This window comes from Triturus cristatus, chromosome 7, assembly GCF_964204655.1.
Source record: "Triturus cristatus chromosome 7, aTriCri1.1, whole genome shotgun sequence".
Taxonomy (NCBI): Eukaryota; Metazoa; Chordata; class Amphibia; order Caudata; family Salamandridae; genus Triturus; species Triturus cristatus.
In genome coordinates this window covers 1,614,256,359-1,614,278,911 of record NC_140590.1, presented here as the reverse complement: position 1 = coordinate 1,614,278,911, position 22,553 = coordinate 1,614,256,359, and the positions used below count along the sequence as shown (strand labels likewise).

Sequence of the window (22,553 nt, the reverse complement as noted above, 5' to 3'; positions counted from 1 at the left end):
TCGAACTCCCCCCTGAAAGCAATGTCGTACGCTGAATTACTCTTCCTCACCGGCAAAGGGCGGCGCTTCGGCCCCGCGGCACGTGATCAGAGGACGGCGGCCTCCTGGCCGGGCCCGCCCCCTCTCCTTCCTGCCTGCTTCCTGAGGCAACTCTCGCCGGAGCTTCGACGGAGTCGCTGGCTCCCGGCCCCTCACCTCCTCAGCTCACTGGCACCGCAAGTCCACACAGAGGACCACCGGCCACGCGACCATGGCGTTGGGGTCCGCTTCAGGTAGGGACCGGACACAAGTATTTTCAGGGGAGTGAGGGGGGAGGGGGGGGGGGGGGAAGAGTCTGGTGCGGCCCTCACGCGACCAGGAAGGCTCCGGGAGAGTTAAACAATATGGCCCAGTATTCTTGCTACGGGTTGCGTACCACCCTTCCAAGACCAGGGACACAAGGCGAAGGGTAACGGGTGCTGGATCCCACACGGGGACAGTGACCATGGCGTGCTATTCTGGGAAGGATTGCGTGTGACGGGAGGGGGGTGGTAGAGTTTATTTTTTATTTCCTACTTTTTGCATTTCCTTCCATTTCTTCTGGACTACTCTTTAAATGTCAAAGTCATGATGCTGTAAGTTTATTGTGCAGAAGTTTCTGGGTTACAGAGCTCTGCGTCTTATTTGACAAATAACATCCGTTTAAAAAAAATGAAACCCTCAGTCTTTCTTTGGCACAAGGAAAGAAGAGAAATAACATTCAGTCCTCACTTCTGTGGCCGGTACCCTCTCTGTGGCTTCTCTGGTTAAAAGCGACTGAACCTCCAGGAACAAAAGGGCCTTGGGGTCCTAAGAAAGCTGCTGTGATGTAGGTGGCAGGTCGAAGAGAAATGGCAAGGCGCAGCCTTGTTTGATGATTTGAAGGACCAAACGGTTGGACGTGATGCTTTGTCACGCCTTGGAGCAAGTGGCAGACCTGGTCTCCTACATGGTGGTTATGTGCCACTAAGGGCACACTAAAGAGGATTTGATTTGTGCTGAATGGAGACGATACGGAGACATGAGGTTCCAGATGGCCCAGTCATGGTCTGCAGAGGCCATGGCCAGACCGCAAAAGGGCTGGGAGGGCTATGGTGTAGGCAGTTGGGTCTGGCATATCCCAGAAAGAAGTGAAACTGGAGGGGGAAATTGCCAAGCTGGTGCCAAAACACCAAGGAGAGTGTCATGGCTCGGTCTTCTTTAAAATGCTCCAAGGCAGAGTTTGTTTTTTCCGCTGAACAGGCAGGATTTATAAAAAAAAAAAAAAAACACATGTTCATTAGGGAAGCTGGACATCACAGGAAATCCTACGACTTCATCCACATGTGCACCGAAGTCCTAATAGCCTGTTCTAAACACATGATTGAGAGGCCTTACTGGATGGCAAACTTAGCAATATCCAAACCTTCCTGAATGTTAGAGCCAAGGAGAACCGCAAGTCTTCCGAGGCTGCCTGTAAAATCTCACCATGTCACAGGGTGCATGGGTGTAGCTTCCCAGAAGGCTACACCCATGCACTTTATAATATGGGTCCTAGGAGGCAGCTGGTGCCGACTGACCAAGATGGGGCTGGTTGACGAAAACATTCTTATAATAAATTCCATATGTTTGGAGGAATAGTTGGAATGGCGTTAAAAATAAAAATCACAAAGCACTTGAATTGGTTCTGCATTTGCGCTTTACTAAGGAAGGGACTTTTTGTAGCATTGTATGTGGGGCTGCCCAACGCAGAACGGCGCAGCAAGCAGCCAATAGATTTTTATTCTCACCTGGAGCTGGTCCATGGTGACATGCAACTTGACAATTGACCGAAGGCACAGAACTTGGACCAAGATGGGAAACCAACCCAGTATCGCGAGAAGTATCCAGTTCATTGATATCTTGCAGGTCCACGGTTATACCTTTATTTCTTATAATGCATCCTGTCCCTGGTTACCCATTCCCTGCTGCATAGCCAGTATGAAAGGGATCCGTTTGTGGAATGTTAGAATGCTTGATGAGGAAGTGGAATGCTGGAATGCCTGGTGGAGAGACAGACAGTTGGAGTGTGTGGGCTGAGCAGCAAAGATGCTGCTCCTAGTGTGGCTCAACTTTATATCTTCTACTTACCATCTAATCCTGACCTGTAACGAAGCTCAATAAACCGCTTACTTACAGCATACTTCTGTACTTCTTTTGGATTACATCATCCACATACCAGTTTATCATCATAGGGAGGAGCAAACTTGTACCCAACCCCCCTCATTGTCTACATATGGCTGACTCTAGGTAGAGTCAAAGCCAAAACATTGGTGCCGTGTCTGCGACAATTGTCTAATGTTTGAGTCAGAAAGGTTGAATATTAGCTGCACCACATAGAGAGGAATTTGGTTTTGAGTTAGACACCACAAAAGGGTGTGGATCCTCCTTCGGCACAGTTAGCATCCCTGTCTACGTTACAAGGACCAGCGCAGATTTTGATGGCAGAACCAAAGTCTGCACTAATGCCAGAGCGGAACCCAAAGCTGGTTTGCGGGGCACAGTGAATGGATCCGCTGGCAGAAACAGAAGGCCCATGTTGATCTAGGCATCACTAGAAGGAGATTGGCAGCACCCTGAAGATGTGCAGCATGGCCTCCCTATCAGAATCTGATGGGGCAGAGTTGCGCATGAACTTCTATTCATGTTTGGATGTTCCCTTAGACTTAAACCGAGAGGAAGGGAACACTACTTCGACAGGGACCTGCATGGAGTGTTACAGAAGTATGCCAAGTAGAGCTTTGGCTCGTATATGTGGATTGCTTTTGAAAGGATTCAGAGTGCAGTTGTCCCAGGCTTTGAGAGTTGAACCAAACACATGATGCACCCCTCTTGGGAACTGTCGAAGACATTGGTTTGCGAAAGTCCAGGGATCTCCAACCTACTACTTGTATTCAGTAAAAATCATCCCAAGCTATAACACAAATTAACATTAATGACCACTTCATACAACATTACAATAGTAGCCATAGCAGGCATATATTACAGTGACCATCGCTATGTATCTGGTAATGTCAACAGAAATCATGTAAAAAAAAAATCAATTTTGAATGCCTATGTGTCATACAAGTAATAAACACAATGTCCTCTGGGATCCAATAAAAACATCAGTACTAAAACTTCAACAAAGCAGGACTTGCAATATCAATATTAGATTTAAAATATAAAGACATCACCTAATCAGTGGTAAAAATGCACACATTTTGCATTTAAATGCATACTTTTCAATTTTAGACAAATTCCTAATTCAAACAAACAAAAGCTAAGCTACATATATAGGAGTAAATCAGACAGCTGTAGAGCTACCCGTAGCTCCCAAGCTTCCCATTGGAGAACACCGCCCTACGAGGTTTAAACCCTGTAGACTTAAGTGACATTTTCCCTGGCACACTGGTAGAATTGAGAGAGAAAAATATTTGAGAAAATAGAACATTTTCAAGGTATACAGAAAAGTACCAGAACCCCTGCTCTGCATCTGAAGGCATGGAAAGAAAGTAATTGACGTCAGTGCACATGGGTGGTGCTTGTATGCAGATCAGCCCTTCACTTGTGGAGGAATGGAGTCGGCAGAGTCGCACAACTCCAACTACCAGCACACAGGAGCACGGCTTTGAGTATCCAACGACAGTTTGGCACCAGAGACTATTCATTAGGTGAAGAATCTGCAGTCAGACGTATCCATCAGAGAAGAGATGCCTTTGGGATAGATTAAAAGGATACTCTGGTACTAACCCTGGATCTAATGCAGAAGCACATACCAATCAACTGGTCGTTCACCACAGACCAAAATCAAAATTAACACTTTCTGAACTTTGAGGGTAGACTACAGTGAAGGGAGATTTAGAAAGACTTGGTTGGAGGATAAAGATGGATGGCTGTGGAATAATACATTTAAAAAAAAAAGCACATAGGGGCCATATCAGAAAGGCCTCAAAATCAGAAGATGGAAAGCCTTACTATAGGCTACGTGAGCAGAAAATTTCCTGAAACAGCATTTTCTGTGCACTTTTCTGCAAAGGGCCGAATAAGATATTTGTCTGATACCTCCCTCAAATGGCGCAGCCGAAACTAACTTCAAGAATGAATTACAGAGCAAGGCATGCAGTTCTGCATGCTGCGAGTACCCCGCAAGTAAGTAGACAAAGGTCCACAAAGACGACGTGCAAGTGTTTCACGCTGTGACCGCAGCAGCAATGCCACACTACACCAACCAGTTGAAGGCTATGGTGGATGACATTACACTCCCTGCAGCTGCAATAGATTGGCAGCGAGAACTGGCTGGTGAAAAGGTCAAACCAAGGTGATCACCCAGAAAGGGAAATATGTGGGGCTCCCAAGACTAAAATAAAAGACGAATGCTGTGATAATCGCTGTGGTGTGGGACATATGCTCATACTACACGATGAACCCTCATATGGACTTTTGTGGAGGTAATATCAAACGATCTAGTTGGACTTCTGCATCAGGTTACAGTTAAAGATTCTCACAGTTGGCTTCAGCCCCTTTTTAATGTCGCCCAGAGTTTGATGCCGGCTCACCTGGAGGAACTCAAGCCATTGACAATAAATCACATTTGTCGGCCTCCTACACTATTGAGGGGACTGTGTTTATGTTCTCTAGGGGTGCTTTGTGCCATCTCCTCCTCTGTAGGTGGTTAAGATGCAAAGGTTTTGTCTGCTTGGCAACATGCCCTGCATTTACTATGGCAGGCTATGTGGGCTCGAGACATCACATGCTCAACGAAACACCGCCAAGCATTATACTAACTATAGCCAGCATGGACTGTCCGGTACCTGGAACGAACGATTCCCAAACAGCAGATACAAGGAAACCAAAGGAAAGAGGCAAAAACAAAGAGTGGAGCACAACATGTAATCCAAACTTATGCCAATAGCACCAGTCTCAACACAAGTCAAGAGGGGCTGCCATGACTACAGATTGTACAGTCTGGACAGTCTGCCCAGTGCCCAGACTGGGTTATTTTTAGGATAAATCTGTACATAAAGAGTCTTTGTATGAAAAAGATCAGACGATTCCCAAACACTCGGTACTCCCAAGAAGGAATCAACTAATCTGGGGGAGCTAGGAGGCTGGTAGGACCACATACAACACATCTACAGGTCAAAAGATGCTGTAAAAATATGAACGACACTCCGAACAAGTTCAAGGCCAAGCACAGTCAAACTGAGGAGAAGCATGCTCTACACAAGCGAGCTACCAGACGCATGGAAGATCCAGCAATATACGACCTCTGTACACACTGGTGCTCTTGTGTGGGAGGGAAAAGGAAGTCCAACTAGATGATACAGTGCCTGAAAAAGATGGATTGAATCTGGGAAACAGCTTTAATCAAGTAGGGACAAAACGCAGCTATGAATACGATTAAGATTGTGGGAGAATATATAATGAAGACTTGAAAACAGGGAGCAATGGCAGAAGAAGGAAATCTGGAAAACAATAACCAGACATTAGTAAACTAATATTTGAATTTAACAAAACGTAGCCTGCAAGCTATTCAGTTTACAAATTACTGCGAGTTATTTCTTGAAGGGACAACATGAACAGAAAATGTAGGCGCCATGCTAGAACGTTTTACCACTTTTCTGAGGTTTAGCGAGATCAGATGAAGTTTAATATGCTCCGGCACTTAGTTTTCCAAATCGGTGATCCTAAAACATTACACCTCAGGTGCCCCTTCCCATAGATTTTGGTTCTTAGGACTGTCGACAGTCTCGGGGCTGGACAACAACTATGTTGGGCTAGGCCATGGCAATTTATCCTGCTTTTTGACTGGGACGTTTACTTTTAAACACCAGACATGCCAACTTAAAGTTGACAAGCTAGGATACTGGCAGAGGTGCCAGTTTACTGCAAGAACCTAGTGCGAAATGGATAAGAACAGATCAGTCGCAGGTAATTGAAGCAAATTTTAGATTCATGGGCAATCACATTTTTCAAAGGTGGTCTACTAAGGTTTATTATTACTTTTCTAAAATAAAGAAGGCAGGTTTTGTTCACCTTGCACTAAAGACTGCCACAGTAGAGACTCGAATTGCAAATAACATGATTTTGCTCCATTTAGTTTCAAGAAGTTAGCGTCCATCCAACCTCAGAACAGAGTACTAGAGCGCTTCCATGAGAATGGAGAGAATAAAGAATGCTTTGCTTCATGATATGCTTACCTGCACGCAAGTTATATTTCAAGGGATGACATGGGTAACTCAAATAGACTCATCTCGAAGATTGACCAGGAGAAGAAACTGAAGTTTGAGGATGCCCCATGGTGCGGATGTGAATTCAGACAAAAAAAAACAAAAAAAAAAAAAAAAAAAAAAAACACACAAGCAAGATTGCCTGGGACATTGTCTGGGAACAGTCGACAGCTGCTGATACCCAGAGTAAAATCATCAATCGTATACCACTTCCCACCAGGTATTAGAAGAGGCAAAGGTTGAGGAGCTGCACGTCGCCCAACAGATCTTCGAGGTAACTCGCAAGCAGTCCCAGGTGGATTTAGAAACAGTCCGATTCTGCTTACAAATTATGCTTTCAGGAGCTTGTGCCCTGTCAAATAATGCACGAGAGCCATCCTCACTGCCACAGTGGGCAGTAAGCGAGGCCAGTGATGCAAGGTCACGGTGTGCATATCTGTGATTGACTAACGCCCCCTTACTTCATTTTAGCGATCAGGAGGGCTTAAGGAGTCAGTCATGCTGTACTGCAGTACTACTTAAGTCACTGAGTTGTACTTACTGGGCAGAAGGCAGATCTCAGTGTTGCAGGGAAATCCACCGCTTTCAACTCCTCAATAGACTCGGTCACTGGATGGTGTTTGCGCCAGGTGGTTGTGTGAAAGTGAAACTCAACTGGAATGGTTATCGGTAAAATTGTCCTGTTTACTGGCTGACCTAAACGTCAAAAAAACCAATTAAAATATCTGTAACCCAAGTCTTGCAATGCTGACAGTGGCCCCTTCCCTGGTACCTTCTCTTACCTGCACCCAAAATGGCTGCTCTAAAGCTCTCTGCATTCTTCCTGCATTGCTCGGCCACCTCCTGCTGCATTTTCACCAGCTGCCGCTCCTCTGTGCTTTTACTTTTGGCCAACGTTTCCCTCCTGCAAGGTAAAAGGAAGGTAGAAGGGAAGCCCGGATTGAACAAGTACTCTTTACACTTTATTCGGAGTAGGCCAGCAACTGCTGACTTCTGCACATGAACCCCGAGAACTGAGATCTAACGGACAGCTCCACAGCACTCATGTACTTGTGGGACTTGCAAAGCAAACCTTGCTACAAAGCATAGAATTGGGTACACATTAGGCTTGTAGAGTCTAGTGAAAAAAGAAGGGGAGAGCGCGGCAGCAGTTTACACTTTGAGAATGGCTACTCCCGGTTTGGAAAGGGAGGCATGGCACTAACTCTTTGCGACAAACTGTGGCCACTAACCACCAATACACACATTTGCAACTCGGAAGCAGAAGGGGGTCCATACATCGCTCTTCCTTCCCATCTACAATAACTCACAAATGGCATTTTGCAAGTAGGAATGTAATTTCTGATTGTGTCCTATATGCGCTGCAACTTGTCTCCCTGCATTTGCAGAGCACATTATTTTGCGATTCGCAGCCTTTGCATTTGCGAAAACTTCTTGGTACACAAGACTCTAAGTTTCTGTAGTATGCGGTGGGCTCCAAATAAATCAAAAGGAGTCTTCTGATGAACGAATTAAGTCTTCTTTATTTCCAGTCAGCACACAGCACAGATCAAGACCAGCGGTCAGGTCGAGGTCACAGCGCAACTGCCCAACCTCAGAACCTCCCTGCTGGAACGTAGAATACATTCCATACAAAGGTTCTAGTGCTCATTCCAAGAAGTAAAGGAAATGAAAACATGACAGTTTACCATCCAAGCCTGTGGCCATCTTTACTTTCAACCCCCACCTGTTGCACCCACTCCTGGCACTCGATTTTTACGTCTTGTGTAAAGGCAGATTTGACTTATTGTACTCTCGTTTCAGCCATTGGCTTCAGATGTTGTCAATCACAATTTGGTCAGTCCACTGGAGACTGTACCTCACCTTATATTTTCTGTGTTCCAATAGTGCTTGAATGGGAGTGCATGAGGAATTTCTATTTCTCCCGCTCCTGAGCTCACCGGTCCCTCCTCTTACAGTACAGAGCTTTCTCCGCAATTTCCACGCTCTGCACTTATGAGTGCTTACTGTTGACACTGCCTCACCTTCAACTGTCGTGGCCCTCACTTTTACCTGGACCACTTTGGTTTTTGTGTCACCTTCCGGAACTGCAAAAACCTTTGCAATGGCAAAAGTAGCAGGTAGCCATCTTCGAATGGAATGGCATGACATTTGTAGAGCACATGGCTACCCGGAGGCATCCCAGCACTAATAACTGACACGGGGGAGACAGAGGGCTACAGAGGGAAAAGCATAGTCTTTAATTGCTTCCGAAAAACCAGATGGTTAGAGATTGTGCAAAGATAGAGCGGCAAGGAGTTCCAGAGTTTGGAGGCATTATAGGAAAAAAGCCTACCGTCACTCCTGGACCTCTTGATCCTAGGGATCTCTGCCAGGTACAGATAGTCTGTTCGAAGATTCTGGTTGGCTTTATATGGACGCATCATGGTGGAAATGATAAGGTGGGCCAAGTCCCAGCCTTGCCTTATGTACAAGCACAAATCCTTGAACCTAACCCGTTTCTGAACCTGAAGCCAGTGGAGGGAACGGAGGGCCGGTTTGGCTGAGAGTCTGTTAGTGGTTCCCATCAAGAGTCTCGCAGCACTGTTTGGTACAAATTGGAGTTGTGACTGCGGAGATGGGGGCGCCCAGATATAAAGCGTTTCCATAGTACAGTCTCGAGAGTATTAATGATTGGACCAGTACTTTCCTGGCCTCAAAGGGAAGGAGGGGCAGGACTTTACAGGCCATTCTAAGAAGGCCATAGCAAAGGGCTGCAGTTTTTCTGGCCTGAATCCGGAGGCTCAGGTCCTGGTCCAGCCATACACCAAGGCTCTTGATTTCTGCTTTCAGGACTGAGACTAGGCCCATGCAAGGGGGCCACATCAAGCTGGGATCGAAACAGAGTGTTGCCCAGAATCATAATCTCAGTTTTTCCTCCGTTAAGCTTAAACTGGGAGGCGTCCATCCAGCTCGAGATGTCATTTAAGCAGGAGTAGATTGCGTGGGTTGTTAGATCTCCTTGATTGAGCCCAACCATCAATTGTGTGTCATCGGCATAGGTAATTATCCAGATTCCATAGGGAGCTACTATGGCTGCTAGGGGGACATATAGACATTAAAAAGCGTCAGACTGCGTCATGAGCCCTGTGGCACACCACTCAGAAGACGGGTGGGTGTGGATACAATGTTTTCCTCAAAGACCTGAAAGGTTCTTCCCTCCAGAAAGTAGGATAACCAGCAAAGCGCCGTGCCATCCACTCATATACACCAGAGTCGTCGGATCAGAATCGAGTGATTCACAGGGTCAAATGCGGCACTCCAGTCTAGGGGTAGAATGGCAGCCAAACCTCCTGAGTACAGAATTTTCCTACTTTCCTCTACTACTGGCAGTAAAGCAGTTTCGGTGCTTTGGCACAGGTGGAACCCGGTTTGGGAGGAATGGAGCAGGTCGTGACTTAAGAAACTGACAGTTCGGTTAACGTGTTTCTCGGTTACTTTGCTTATGGCAGGCAAAAGGGATATGGAGCGAAAGTTGCCCAGTTCTACCGTATCCAGATTAGGCTTAAGTAGCGCTTTAACTCTCGCCCCTTTCCATTTGGTGGGGACTAATCCAGAGGCCAGTGAAGCGTTAACAAGTTTCACATTGGGGGCTATCATTGGGGCGACCGGATTCAAAATGTTTAGTGGCGCTGGGTCAGAGGGAAAGCCGTATCCAACAGGGAAATTAAAGTTTGCTGGGACACTGGAGGGAAGACCTCAAGGATGTGTTGAAGGGTGTCCTTGGGGGGCATCCGTTGGAGGGTGAGGGAATTTATCATCCTCCCCTTTGGATGGAAGGGATTCCAGAATACGGTGTCAAAAATAACTGAGCCAGTTTGTTGCATCGTTTACCAGAGATGTCGGGGGCCGTTGTCTGGGAGGGAGCATTAAGTCGTTTTTTTAGAATGTTGAAATGTTTCTTTGGGCGAGTTAGATGCTGCTAATATTCTATTCTCACAGTAGGAGGCTGGAGCTTTTCTTAATTCAACTTTGTAGGCAAGAATGGCTAGCCTATAATCTTGTTTTTTGGAAGGAATAAAATCTTTCCTCCATTGTCTTTCCTTCACTTTACATTGCTGCTTTAAGGTGTGGAGTTCTGGCGAGAACCATTGGGCGTTAGGAGGCCCTGCCGTTTTTTTTTTATCTTGATCTTTGGAGGACAGCATTGAGAGAATCCTCTATCCAGTCGAGAAAATCCTCATTAGCTTTGACCGGGCAAGGATTTAAGCTGGGTTTGGTCCTTTCCAGCTCCTGGGACCATTTGGCTAGGGGGAGCTTGTTCCAAAGGCGGCCAAGGGTCCAGGAGGGTTGCGTGAGGCGACCAAAGAAGATTAATCAGGAAATGATCCGTCCACGTAGTGGAGTAGGGTCGGTTCCCTTGAGGTCAGTTAGACTAGAGAATACCTGGTCAAGGAGGTGTCTTTTGGCATGAGTAGTTTGGCTAACTTTTTGGGAGAGTGGGAGAGATCCCTAGTTAGCTCGCAAGCATTAAAAGCTTGTGGATCGAAGTGGAGGTTAAAGTCACCAAGAATTGTGAAATTACCCGCCACACTGGCTAGGTTTATCGTGGCCTCGAGTAGATTTATTAAACGTCCCTATTGACCCCTGGGGACGATAGACCAGGATGCCTGTAAATGCGAGAAGTGGGGAAAATTCAGTGGAGAAATGGACATTCTCGCAGTCTTCAAGAGGGTTGCCCAGGAGACGGCAGGTGAGCGGTTCCTTATGCACAATGGCAATCCCACCCCCTCTGCCCGTAAGACGGTCAAATCTTTGTAGCACAGGGGGAGGGGGCAGGGGGGGTAAGGAGCGCTTGCGTAATGTCTGGCTCTGAGCTAGATGTGAGCCAAGTCTCCGTGAGGAAAAGTACATCGGGGTCATGGTCTGAGAAGCATCCAGTTCTCTGCCGTGTGTTTTGGCAGGGATCTGCAATTGAGAAGTAGCATTCTAAATTCGTCCTTAAGGGAGGTATGGTCTGGCCTGTGTGTGGAAAGGACATGCTTACATCTTGGGCAGTGAATAGGGATTTCCTCAGGATGGAAAACCCAACCACACTTACTTCCTGGGGCGCCATTGAGTGTCCAGAGCAGAGAGCTGGAATAAAAGCGGTGGGCTAGGGTCAACGATGCAGGGGTCCTGGTACTTTTTATTTTAATACTATCCAAGATGGCTGTCACAGTGCTTGTACGCAACCATCTTGAAATGGTAAAAGTATTAAAAACTAAAAACCCTTTGCAGGTGGTTCCCCACTGTGCTTTTACGTTTGTCAATGCCTGACTGCAATTGAACAAGCACTGAAAGAGGAAGCAGTGGTGCGCGACAAATGTCAAAATTAAAGTATACAAAAAGAAAAAAAAAAAAAAAAAAGAATTGTCAAAGCCCTAATTTGGTAGGCGAGCTCCATGGACTAGGTCTTGCCAATGCTATAGTTAGCCCTTGCCACTCCTGATATCCCAGTGCCCTCATTTACCAAAGGTTTCTCAGCTATCATGGTCACCTATAACTGTTCCTTAAAACACAATAAATACAATCATGGAGTCGCAATTACTGCTCAACTCACTTTCTGCAACCCAATTTTTTTAAAAACCTTTTATTCTTTTTTTTAAGTTCCTATTGGACAGACACGCAGCAAGCATCAAGGGCAACATTTCCACTATAAGTGAAAAGCTTGAATTTCTCACGTTAATGTAATCACCATTAACTGAATTAGTGCCCAGCCCTTGACTGGGCCAGGCAGTACAGGAATCCTTCGTTCCTTAATGTCTGAAATGAGGAATTCTTGTTTTGCGCAGCATTTTGTTTGCATTCTTCAGCCGACCATGGGGTGGCGAAGTGGAAAATGAAATGGTCTGCAGGGTCACAGCTTATTACCACGGATGAGAAAAAAAATAAAACTAGAAGAAAAAAAACTTTGATAGTCACTAGCAACCACAACAGGAACTTTATTTCTACTGTCAGTTTTTTCTCCCCCCCCCCCCCCCCCCCCACACACACACAAACTGTATTTGATAGTCTGCTTTAGGCACTCCATGGATACGAATCCAAGCGTAAACCATCAAGGCAAGGCATAAAAACCTCAGTGGAGGCTGGCCCATTAGGAGGCCATTAAGGAATGCATGATCTCTTCAACCAGATCATTTATTAGCATACCACCAAGAGGCAAGCAAGACAACCCCATCCCTAAAATACACAGCTTGGGGATGTAAAGTGCCCCCTTTCCAATAAGCTCAATATTTTAAATATGTTCTGGACTCCTACCCAGACCCCATAAAATGACCAACCTCCATGAGATACCAGGAGTGCTCAAAGTCCCCGCTATGCCTATTAAAGAAAGTATCTCAATTACCTGAAGACCGTGGGCGTTTGAGTGGATCGGCTGGTGCTTGGTTTGACAGACCCATCAGAGGCACCCACGGGGCCTTTGCTCATCGACTTCCCTCTACTAAGCACACTAGAGGAAACAAAAGAATTAATGTCCTAGTGGATTTAGGGTAAATTAACCAGTAAGAGTCTTTAACATGTTTAAACACCACAGCATCGACTAAAATCTTGTATGGTCCCACTTCACTTTGCCGGTCCCCTTTAAACTGTATTTGCAAAGGTCTAGGCTTGTTTAAGGGCACACGGTCAATACAACCACCTCACAATTTACATTAAGCACTTACCGGTGCATCGGCGATGCCTTGAACCGCAGCTTTCGGGCGCTCCTTCTACATACACTGGGGAAAGGAAACATTATTCCTACTGCATATGTAACAGACAATTTAAGTGTCATTTAGTTCTTTTACAAGACATGGACATTGCAGTTTTAAAACAAACATTGTTGAACAAAATGTGGGATGAGGCTGTGTGATGCCCAAGAAGGATAACCAAGCCAATCAAACCAACTTGAACCAGCATACTTGATGAAGGCTCATAGTTCGAGAACTGTTAACATTCCAAAAACATTTGACATACGACAAATGGTTCGGTGAAGGTTACAGTAAAGGTTATGGTCTCCTAAACTGCAGCCTAAAAATCAGAGCTGCAAAGTCCTGTGACCACAATGACCATTTATAGTATTGCTCTGCCCCCCCAGAAATAACTAGCAGATCTTGGTTTTGGATACTAAAGACAGCCTGTTACTAATTGTGGCAGTCCTACAAGATTTGTGCAGTACTTTTATGTTGAACTTAAAATACACGTAAACATTTGTAGGGCCTTGGAGCCCGGAATCTATAGAGAACTTATGAAAATGTATTCAATATGGAGGTGAAGAGCCAGCAACGGACAATATTAGATGCAGACTGCAGTGGACCAAGACAATATTCAAGGTGAAACCTCAGACGAGTGCACATAGCTGTTCACTTACACCAGTCACTAACCCAAAATTAAGCAGAAATTAAATCCAGTCTTCAGACAACAGTACGGTCTACAAGTAACTAAACCTTGATGTACAGAAACCATCCCTTCACTCACATGCCTCACCCATCACCACAGTGCACCAAATCAGAGTGGTTTCTAGATACTGTTAACCTGCAAAAGACCATTCACACCAACGAGTCGCAGAATACAGATGCAAACATTTCGCCTTACATGAAAATCGTATGCGTTACTGATCACTTGAAGGACCACCTAAGGAATACAAATTTACTTTAAACAGTTTTCAGAGTCAATGCTGGCTAAAGCAAGCCCTCCATAGATCTGGCAATGAACATCACCCTCCCATGCCCCCTCCCAAGACCCTACTTTAGTTTTCTTCACTTTTACACAACATACAGCTTTGGCTTCTTATGTGGTGGATGGCTGGTATGGGAAGTGGCATTTGCCGGCTGGTGCCCTTCAGAAGGCGTAAGCGATTGCCCATCGGCTGCAGGAGGAGGCAAAACATCTTCAGCAGCAGGAAGAGTTGGCCCGTTGACCGGAAGTAGAACATTAAAGGTGCGTCTTTCCTCACGGATCTTTGCCAGCTGCCTCCTCTTTTCTTGAAGGGACAGTCTCCGTGATACCCTGATTAAGGCAGAAGTTAGACGTTAAGTCAGATGATGATCAGTAGACCCACAAGCGTGACTGCTTGCTTCATAACCTTACCTCCTTGGCAGTCTCGCAGATGTTCTGGCTTCCAACACTTGGGTAGTAGAGGCATTCCTTACACTAGCATGTGTGCTTCCAGGAGAGGCTGCGATATTGCCAAACTGCTCTGCATTGCTGCCCTCTGTGGAATTAATGACAGACTAAGAAGATTGCACAAATTATCTTTGCACCATCAAAAGGTGTGCTTAAAGAAGCAGCTATGTCACACGAATGATCCAAAGAAACTGTACAAGACTACGCCAATGTTGCTCGTGCTTTCTTAAAGCTCAACACAAAGGTGCATGGAGGCCAAAAGACAGTAGCCAGAAAACCTCTGATGGATTCCAATTGCAGATTACTCACCTTTAGAATATCCCCACGCACCAGACTGGATCTGTAATTCTTTAGAGCAATTGCTCATGCAGCACCACCAGGTGGCACAGACTCTGCCATGACCTGAAGTGATCGGGTCGGGTTGCATATACCCTTCATACAGACATCTCTGGTTTTATTTTAGTACCCTTCTGCCCCCAACTTAGTCTGCCTACTGACCATTTCAAATTTCACAGTGTACTAGAGAAGAAACTTCCAAAAACAGGATTCAAGCCGTGCAACGACCGAAGGAATCAGATGATGGTACTAAACCCCCATGTTATGCGATAGTAGCGCAAGAATTCCAGTTATGATTAAAAATACTGTGACTTGATGCACTAGAAGGAGATCAGATAATGGGCAACAAAACTGCACATTACAGAAGAGGTCATGTACAAAGCAGCCACCACGCTACAGTCTCGCCTGGCCATCTTGTCAGATGAGTTAGGTCAATTGAAGTCAGACGAGAAGCTATGCTGCTGGCGCAGTAAGGGCCCCCTCTATTCCAGTGCCCTCAGACTCTAATCCCATTTCACGGTGGAGTGCAAGATCTACTTCTTATAGTTAGTCCCACGTTTTGCTGATGTTTCACTGTTTTTCGACTTTAGTCTGGCTGGGGCCCTGCTAACCAGGACCCCAGCCTAGCTGCTTCCTCTCTAAATTGATTCCCAGTGCTTTAAGTACACTCCAGATTGGATTCTGGGGTACCCTTACAAGTCCCTAGTATATGGTATACTATGTACCCAGGGCATAGGTACCCCAGAGACCTACCAGGGGCTGCAGCCTGTATTATGCCACCCTTGGGAAGCCTTCCAAAATGACACCACAGGACTGCTACTGCAGCCTGGGTAAGGTGGTGCATGCACCCCTTACTGAGATATAGGTTCACTATCTCTCTCAATATCACTGCACATATAAACCTATCAGTCACCCCTATGGCAGGCCTTACTAATCCGGAAGGTAGGGTGCTGGGTTTTATGTGAGAGTGTGCCCATGCATGAGCAGAGCCCCTCAGCAGCCTTCAGAACCTTTATTCCGGGGTTGGTTTGTGATGCAGCCAAACCATATACGCTTAAGTGCCTTATAACCAAACGGTAAATGCTAACTTTGGGATGGCTGCACGGAAACAGGCCGTGTTTGGCGTCAAACACCTTGGAATCATACCCCGACACCAGTAACTGGTGTGGGAGTATGATCACACCCTTCTAGAGGGAGAGATAGGATGGCACTGGTATACCCGGTACCAGCTAACAGAGCCCTGGCATCACAAAATGGATGCTGCCAGGCACAGACACAAGGCTGCCCTCCTGCTGCTGGACGAAACTCCAGCAGGGGAGGCCTGGACAATAGGTTTCCTGTCACAGGGAGGTCTCAACACCTCCCAGACAGGCTTTACTTTATTGGGGCTGGATGGGTGCACTCCAAGAGTGCTTAGATGTCTGCACTGGGGGCACATTTGGTGTACCTGTGCATAGTCCAGTTCAAACCGGTTGCAGGGGCTACCAGCCCCTGCTCTGGTGCGAAACTGGACAAAGGAAATGGGTGTAGCCTCCCCTCTTTCCTAACCCTCCCATAGGTGGGTCCCTAGAGTTTGTCCCACCCCTTCCTTGGGTATAAGAAAGGAACCCCTGGCTACTGGACTTTAGATTACACCTGGACGAAACGGATACTGAATCCTGGAACTTCGACGATCTACATTAAACTAGATGACTGAAGAATCTCCCTTGGAGTAAAGGAATTACTCCCCTGCAAGGCAGGCACCGAAGACGCATCTAACCGCGAGAAGCATTTGCACCGAAGATTGCCCGCCTACACTCCATAAGTGTTCCGTGAGCTGGCCCTTTACGTTCTCTCGAGGTCCCTTCGCGATCCCTAGTCTGTCGACTGGTGGATCCCTGTGAAGGCAACTTTAATTCTAATTGGGCTTACCTGGTTGCTCCAGACGTGCCTCGACTCTCCATCGCTTGGGGAGTCCCCAGGACCTTGCTGGTCCGCACCAAATAATCTTTTCTCTTCCTGCGTGGGTTGCTGTTGCCAAGGCTTGTTGGGTACAATCCGGGCACAGATACTACAGCACTCTACATCCTTTGTGGGACAGCTCGAATCCAGCTCCTGGTCGTCGTCTTCTCCTGGTCCTCATGGCTGTAGTCAAGCGTCACCTCTTCACACCTGAATCACCCGACATTGGTGGGCATCCTTCTATCGTGCTCTTGGTCACTGGCAAGTGACCCAGACTGTCCTCTGCTTTCAGGTTCTTCTGATCTTCGATCCAAGCTTGGATCACACCGGACACTCCTCCTTCCCGGCAGCAGCACTTTGCAGATCGCCATTGAAAACAACAACTATTCCCGACACCATTTGACACCTATGCACCCGGGTTTCCTGGGTGAGGCAACTAGAGTACTACGGTAATCCCGTGGGTGCCGGCCCTAGAACCTGCTGTGTTCTCACTCCACACGTCCCCCGTGGGTCTATGTCACTACCTTGGGGTCCCAGCGATTCTACGTGCTCTAGTCAAGTCATGGTTCTTATACCACTTTAATATATAGTTTGGTCCGCCCCTAGGACCCATTGCAAATTGTGCCATTTACTTTCGTTTTAGAACTGTATTATTGTGTATCTTGGACTCTAATCTCAAAGATCTTAGTAGTGAGGGTTTAGAAATAAATACATATATTTTATATATACACCTTGTGTGGTTCTCCTTTCATTTAGTGATTCTAGAGGTTATAATCTGGTAAACCAAGCTGTTTTACACTCCTTCAAGACAACCTGAAGGCTACTCTTCATAGCTACCACAAGGATAGCTTTCAATAAAGGTGGTCTTTAAACCTATAATCAATAAGGGTCATTTGGACTGGTGCAAGGTGCCCACTATAACTAGTCGACAGCATATGCCAGGCCAACTTCACACTGTAGTCCTGTACACCCCGAATTTTGCATCGATCCCTTGGCAGATTAGAGGCCTTTAAAGAATTTTATGCTGCAAATCTTCAAGAAAGGATCGACAGATTGATAGCTCTTTCTTGATTCTGTGGGTGGTGGTGCATGGCCGTTCTTAGTTGGTGGAGCGATTTGTCTGGTTAATTCCGATAACGAACGAGACTCCTCCATGCTAACTAGTTACGCGACCCCCAGCGATCACCTACCCCTGTTTTAATACACTCACTTTCACCTCATTTGCACCTACACTCACTATTGTAATTAACTCTCCCCCCCACACACACCTCACTCATCGGCGTTGGAAAAAAAGATCTCCGCTAGGAAGGCCCCATTAGGTGCCTGATCGGGCATTGCACCTGCCGGCCCGATAAGGAGCAAAGACCCGGTGATGAAGCAAGACACCCCCTTGTTGGGTGTGGGAGGGTCTTCTTTTCCAAATAAGGAGTTCTCAACTCCTGTCTTTCACATCAGTTCCCTTACATCACCTTGGTACCCCTTAGTTAATCTATCACACCCTGCGTCCACTTTAGGAACTGCATACCCTTTGCTTTCACTCATTCAAGGGCATGTATGCTGGACCTGTGATAATAATAAGACTGATTGTTATTATTTAAAAGCCCTCCTTTCCCTCCATTTGTTTGATATGCAAATCTTCAAGACCCTGCTGGCTCCCGCCATCTCCTGGAGCATCTTGCAGTCGGGCTGGCCCAGAAAGCCTATCTACCAATCATCAAGAAAAGGCTGGTGCAGGTTTCATGGACAACAGGCTACCACACAACACTGCAGCAAGATGGGCAGCATGGGGCCCTGGATCTTGTAGCAGGAGGTTGAGCCTGTGGAGATTGCTGGATCAGCAGGGGATATTACTTGTTGCCAATCACCTGGCAGGGTCACGGAACATCAGAAAAGACTATTGAAAAGTTTTAGGAGGTAGGATCACAAATGGAGTCTTCATTCCAGGGTGATCCTGGACAACTTTAACCAGTGGGACGTGCCCTGGCAGGATCTTTTTGCCACCATCGAAAACTCAGTGTAGAGACTACCGCATGCTGGAGTTTGCTCCAGGGATGTTTCTAAGGGATGCATTCAACCTGCGATGGAACAATGGCCTCCTTGTACATATTTCCACCCAGATCTCTCAGAGTTCTGAGGAAGGTTAGGATAGACCAGGCCCAAACCATCTGGATTGCTGCAGGCTGGGAAAGGAGCAGGTGGTATAATCTTCGTCAGAGCATCATTCGGTCCAATTAGACTACCCTTCGGAAGGGCCACCCGCCTCAGCAATAGGGCACGGTTCTGCACTGTAATCTACACCTCTATGCACGGAGACTGAAATGTGACAATCAAGTAATTTTGGCATGCCGCTGAAAGTGGCGGAATGGATCCTTGCAGTCCATGCACAAATTATTATATTTGGGATGTTGAGACATGTTTATGGCCTCGCCTAGGGACCATCAATCTGGATTCTTTGCAGGCCAGGCGGGGAAATGTTTTATTGTTTGTTTCGTTTTCTGCCCAGGAAGGATTTACGGTGGTCACAGTCAAAGGCTCTATGTCGACCCTTTCACCACTTTTCTATTTGCCTGAACTACCTCTCCTTTTCAAATCACCTGCTGTGATAATTTTGAAAGATTTGATGTAAGCTTTCCCCAAAACCCTTCATCATACTTCAAAGGGGCCTTAACTTGGCCCTAGCATTTGTTATTGGTACACTGTTGTGAATCTATGCATGGTTTGTTCTGTGGCTCCTTACCTCCCAGGACAACATTCTGTCTCACTATCACATCTGCACACCAGGTCAGTGAACTGCAGGTGCAGTCACTGAAGCCCCCATACACCTTACTTGACAAACTAGTACAGAGGAACCTAGGGCTGCATTCCTGGTAAACATAGTATCCCCTTTCCATCTGAGCTAATCTATTATCTTTCCAGCCTTTTTCTTTCCACCATAGCCATCGAATGAGAGGCTTTGTGAGCTTGATCCAAAGAGCTTTATGCCTTTATATTGAATGCATGAAGCAACATTGTTTTAATGACCAACTCTTTGTGAGATTTGTATCTGCCAAGAAGGGAAAGGTGGTACAGAGAATAGCCCAGTCAAAGGGGCTCTTATGTATTACAACATACACTTAGGCTAAACAAGTATTCCACACATGACCTGAAGCACCCACATGAAGGGTTTACAAACCTATTTCAACATGGATAGAACCACTAAGATGGCATTAGCAGGGGGCGTTTGTCTGGAAGACATGTCAAGCTGCAACATGGGCATTTGGGCGCACATTCACATAGCACTACTACTTCGGAAGGCAGGTCTGCAGAGAGGGGCATTTTGTCGGCTCAGCTCTGCAGGACTTTTTAGTTAGAGTTCACTCCTTATACCCTAAACCTTTGAGGTACTGCTTTGGCATCTATTCTAAAAACGTAATAAACCTACAGTTAGAAATATCCATCTGCAGAAAAAGTTACTTTTCATAATCCTCGTTCTGGTTGACTAATCACAGATTGCTCACAGTCCCCCTACCTCCCTGTTTTGTGGAGTGGAATTTATGCCAGTTAAAGACAGTTTCAGGTTGTGTTCAGCATACTGATCAGTTTTATCACAGCTGCTCCATGTTTCGAGGTGCTGAAGAATACAAAATAGAAACTAATGTCAGCATGTAGGAGTGGCACCCATATTTTACTCTGCCAATTCTGGGGTGTGGTGAGGGAGCAACTCCTTTAAAGAATTCCAAATCAAGTATGATGCCTCAGAATATTCCATAGGTGACGGCTCTGGTTAGCGAAAGAGTCCTCCAGAAAGTGCGCTAATGATGGTAAGGAACACGATAAACAGCAATTCCAAATTAGGAAGCCAACCAGAAGGGCGAGCAAGAGGCCCGTAGAGTTTGTTTTGGCTGTTGGCAGCTTACCTGAAAAGGTTTATATTTCACAACACATCAAGAAAGTCACTTAGTTCTCACCTGGTATCAGAATAAATGTTTTCAATGAGGAGCAGTAGAGGGGAAAAAACATGCCAGATCACCCTCCGATCAACATCTATTCATATGTCAAAAATCTGGCATTAGTAGACACTTTGTCAATTGTTTTATTATCTGTAGGATTAATATGGGGAAGATATTAATATTACCCACGACCAGCTATTCTTTAGCACAGTCCAGCCTAATCCTTTGTGCCCACTTGTTTAAAACAATTACAGGAACAAGAAAAGAAAGAAAAAGTGGTCAGTCCGTTCACTCAAAACACAACATACCCCCTCTGTTTAAGTGTATATGTGCTACGAAGAAAATAAAGTGTGGAGAAAAGAGAAAGTAACTCGCCTGCGCACCACCAGAGGAGCTACTGGTATATTCCCACCAGCTTGCCCACGTTTTTGTAATCGATAACTTGCTCAAATGAAAAAAGAATGAAAAATTGTTGTGTCCAGTGAAGATAAAGGTGTAGAAGAAAGACAAACAATCAAGACCCCGTGAGAAAAGGAGACTAAAGAAGTCTTATAATATTGGGCTAAATTCACACACAACCTTGTCACTTATTCCAAATTGAGAGTCTGCGCAATGTTAAAAACACAGCATGTTGTAGACCACTTCAAGGACGGCCAACATGTTTCATTGCCAGTTATATATTAGCGGCAAATTCATCAGGGCAACCGAGGTCAACAATCACCTCCCTGGACATGCAACAATAAAAAGAGTGACAGACACACAAAGAAGAAAAAAAATAAAAACTTTGTTTAGAGAGAACACTCCCAACTCCAGCCTACTTTCAGTACAGGGATGGATTAAGACTGGACGAGAAGCTATAAATTAGCGACCTTTTTTGTTCTTAGTGTGCCTGTCACTCTTTTTATTGTTAGTTTTCCAGGGAGGCGATTGTGGACCTTGATAAATTTGCCGCTAATATAACTAGCAATGAAACATGTTGGCCGTCCTTGAAGTGGTCTACAACATGCTGTGTTTTAACATTGCGCAGACTCACAATTTGAAATAAAAGTGACAAGGTTGTGTGCGAGTTTAGCCCAATTTTATTAGAGACATCTTTCGTCTCATTTTCTCACGGGGTCTTGATTGTTTGTCCTTCTACACCTTTATCTTCACTGGACACAACAATTTTTCATTCTTTTTTCATTTGAGAAAGTTATCGATTATGACAAAAACGTGGGCAAGCTGGTGAGAATATACCAGTAGGTCCTCTGGTGGTGCGCATGCGAGATACTTTCTCTTTTCTCCACACTTTTTTTCTTCGTAGCACATATATACTTGAACAGAGTGGGTATGTTGTGTTTTGAGTGAACTGACTGACCACTTTCTCTTTCTTTTCTTGTTCCTGTAATTGTTTTAAACAAGTGGGCACGAAGGATTAGGCTGGACTGTGCTAATGAATAGCTGGCTGTGGGTAAAGATAAGAATATCTACCCCATATTAATCCTACAGATAATAAAACAATTGAATAAGTGCCTACTAATTCCAGATTTTTTATGTATGAATCGGAATAAATGTGCCTATATTAGCCCAACACCACTAGCCCCACTAATAGTATCGTATTGCATAAATGGTAGAATGCGGTGTATACTGGTAGATTCTTGTATTTGACACCACTCCTCCCTTAACCAAGTGGAGTCACATCTGCTCCAAGAAGTAAAGCGTTCTGGAACAAGAATTTAACCGGAGTGGAATGTTGAAAGTTCACCATAAGATCAGCATATGCCGGTCTAGGTCCACCCACAGCACAACTAGCTGAAGCTTCATCTGGTTGTGCTACATCACCAGGACATGTAAACCTAACGCAGTTTACTCAGACATTTGGCTGGGTTTAGTTTTGTAGAAACCAAAACTAAAAAGTGGGTGATCATCACTTGGAATTGTGCAATTTCCCCAAATCATGTATTGTTCTCCACCCTTTTATCTCTACTTGGCA

At 45.6% G+C, this 22,553-nt stretch overlaps 1 protein-coding gene across 1 annotated transcript in view; it reads right to left on the bottom strand.

Annotated features, from left to right (window-relative positions):
- Nucleotides 1-22,553, bottom strand: part of LOC146812509 (targeting protein for Xklp2-B-like) — a 131,712-nt gene that overhangs the window by 95,350 nt on the left and 13,809 nt on the right. The window contains exons 3-8 of the mRNA XM_085619511.1: nt 14,340-14,463; nt 14,028-14,258; nt 12,935-12,988; nt 12,616-12,720; nt 7,031-7,152; nt 6,790-6,944 (exon numbers count right to left, since the gene is read on the bottom strand). Of these exons, the coding sequence (XP_085475637.1) occupies nt 6,790-6,944; nt 7,031-7,152; nt 12,616-12,720; nt 12,935-12,988; nt 14,028-14,258; nt 14,340-14,463 (791 nt within the window). The remainder of the gene's footprint in view (nt 1-6,789; nt 6,945-7,030; nt 7,153-12,615; nt 12,721-12,934; nt 12,989-14,027; nt 14,259-14,339; nt 14,464-22,553) is intronic.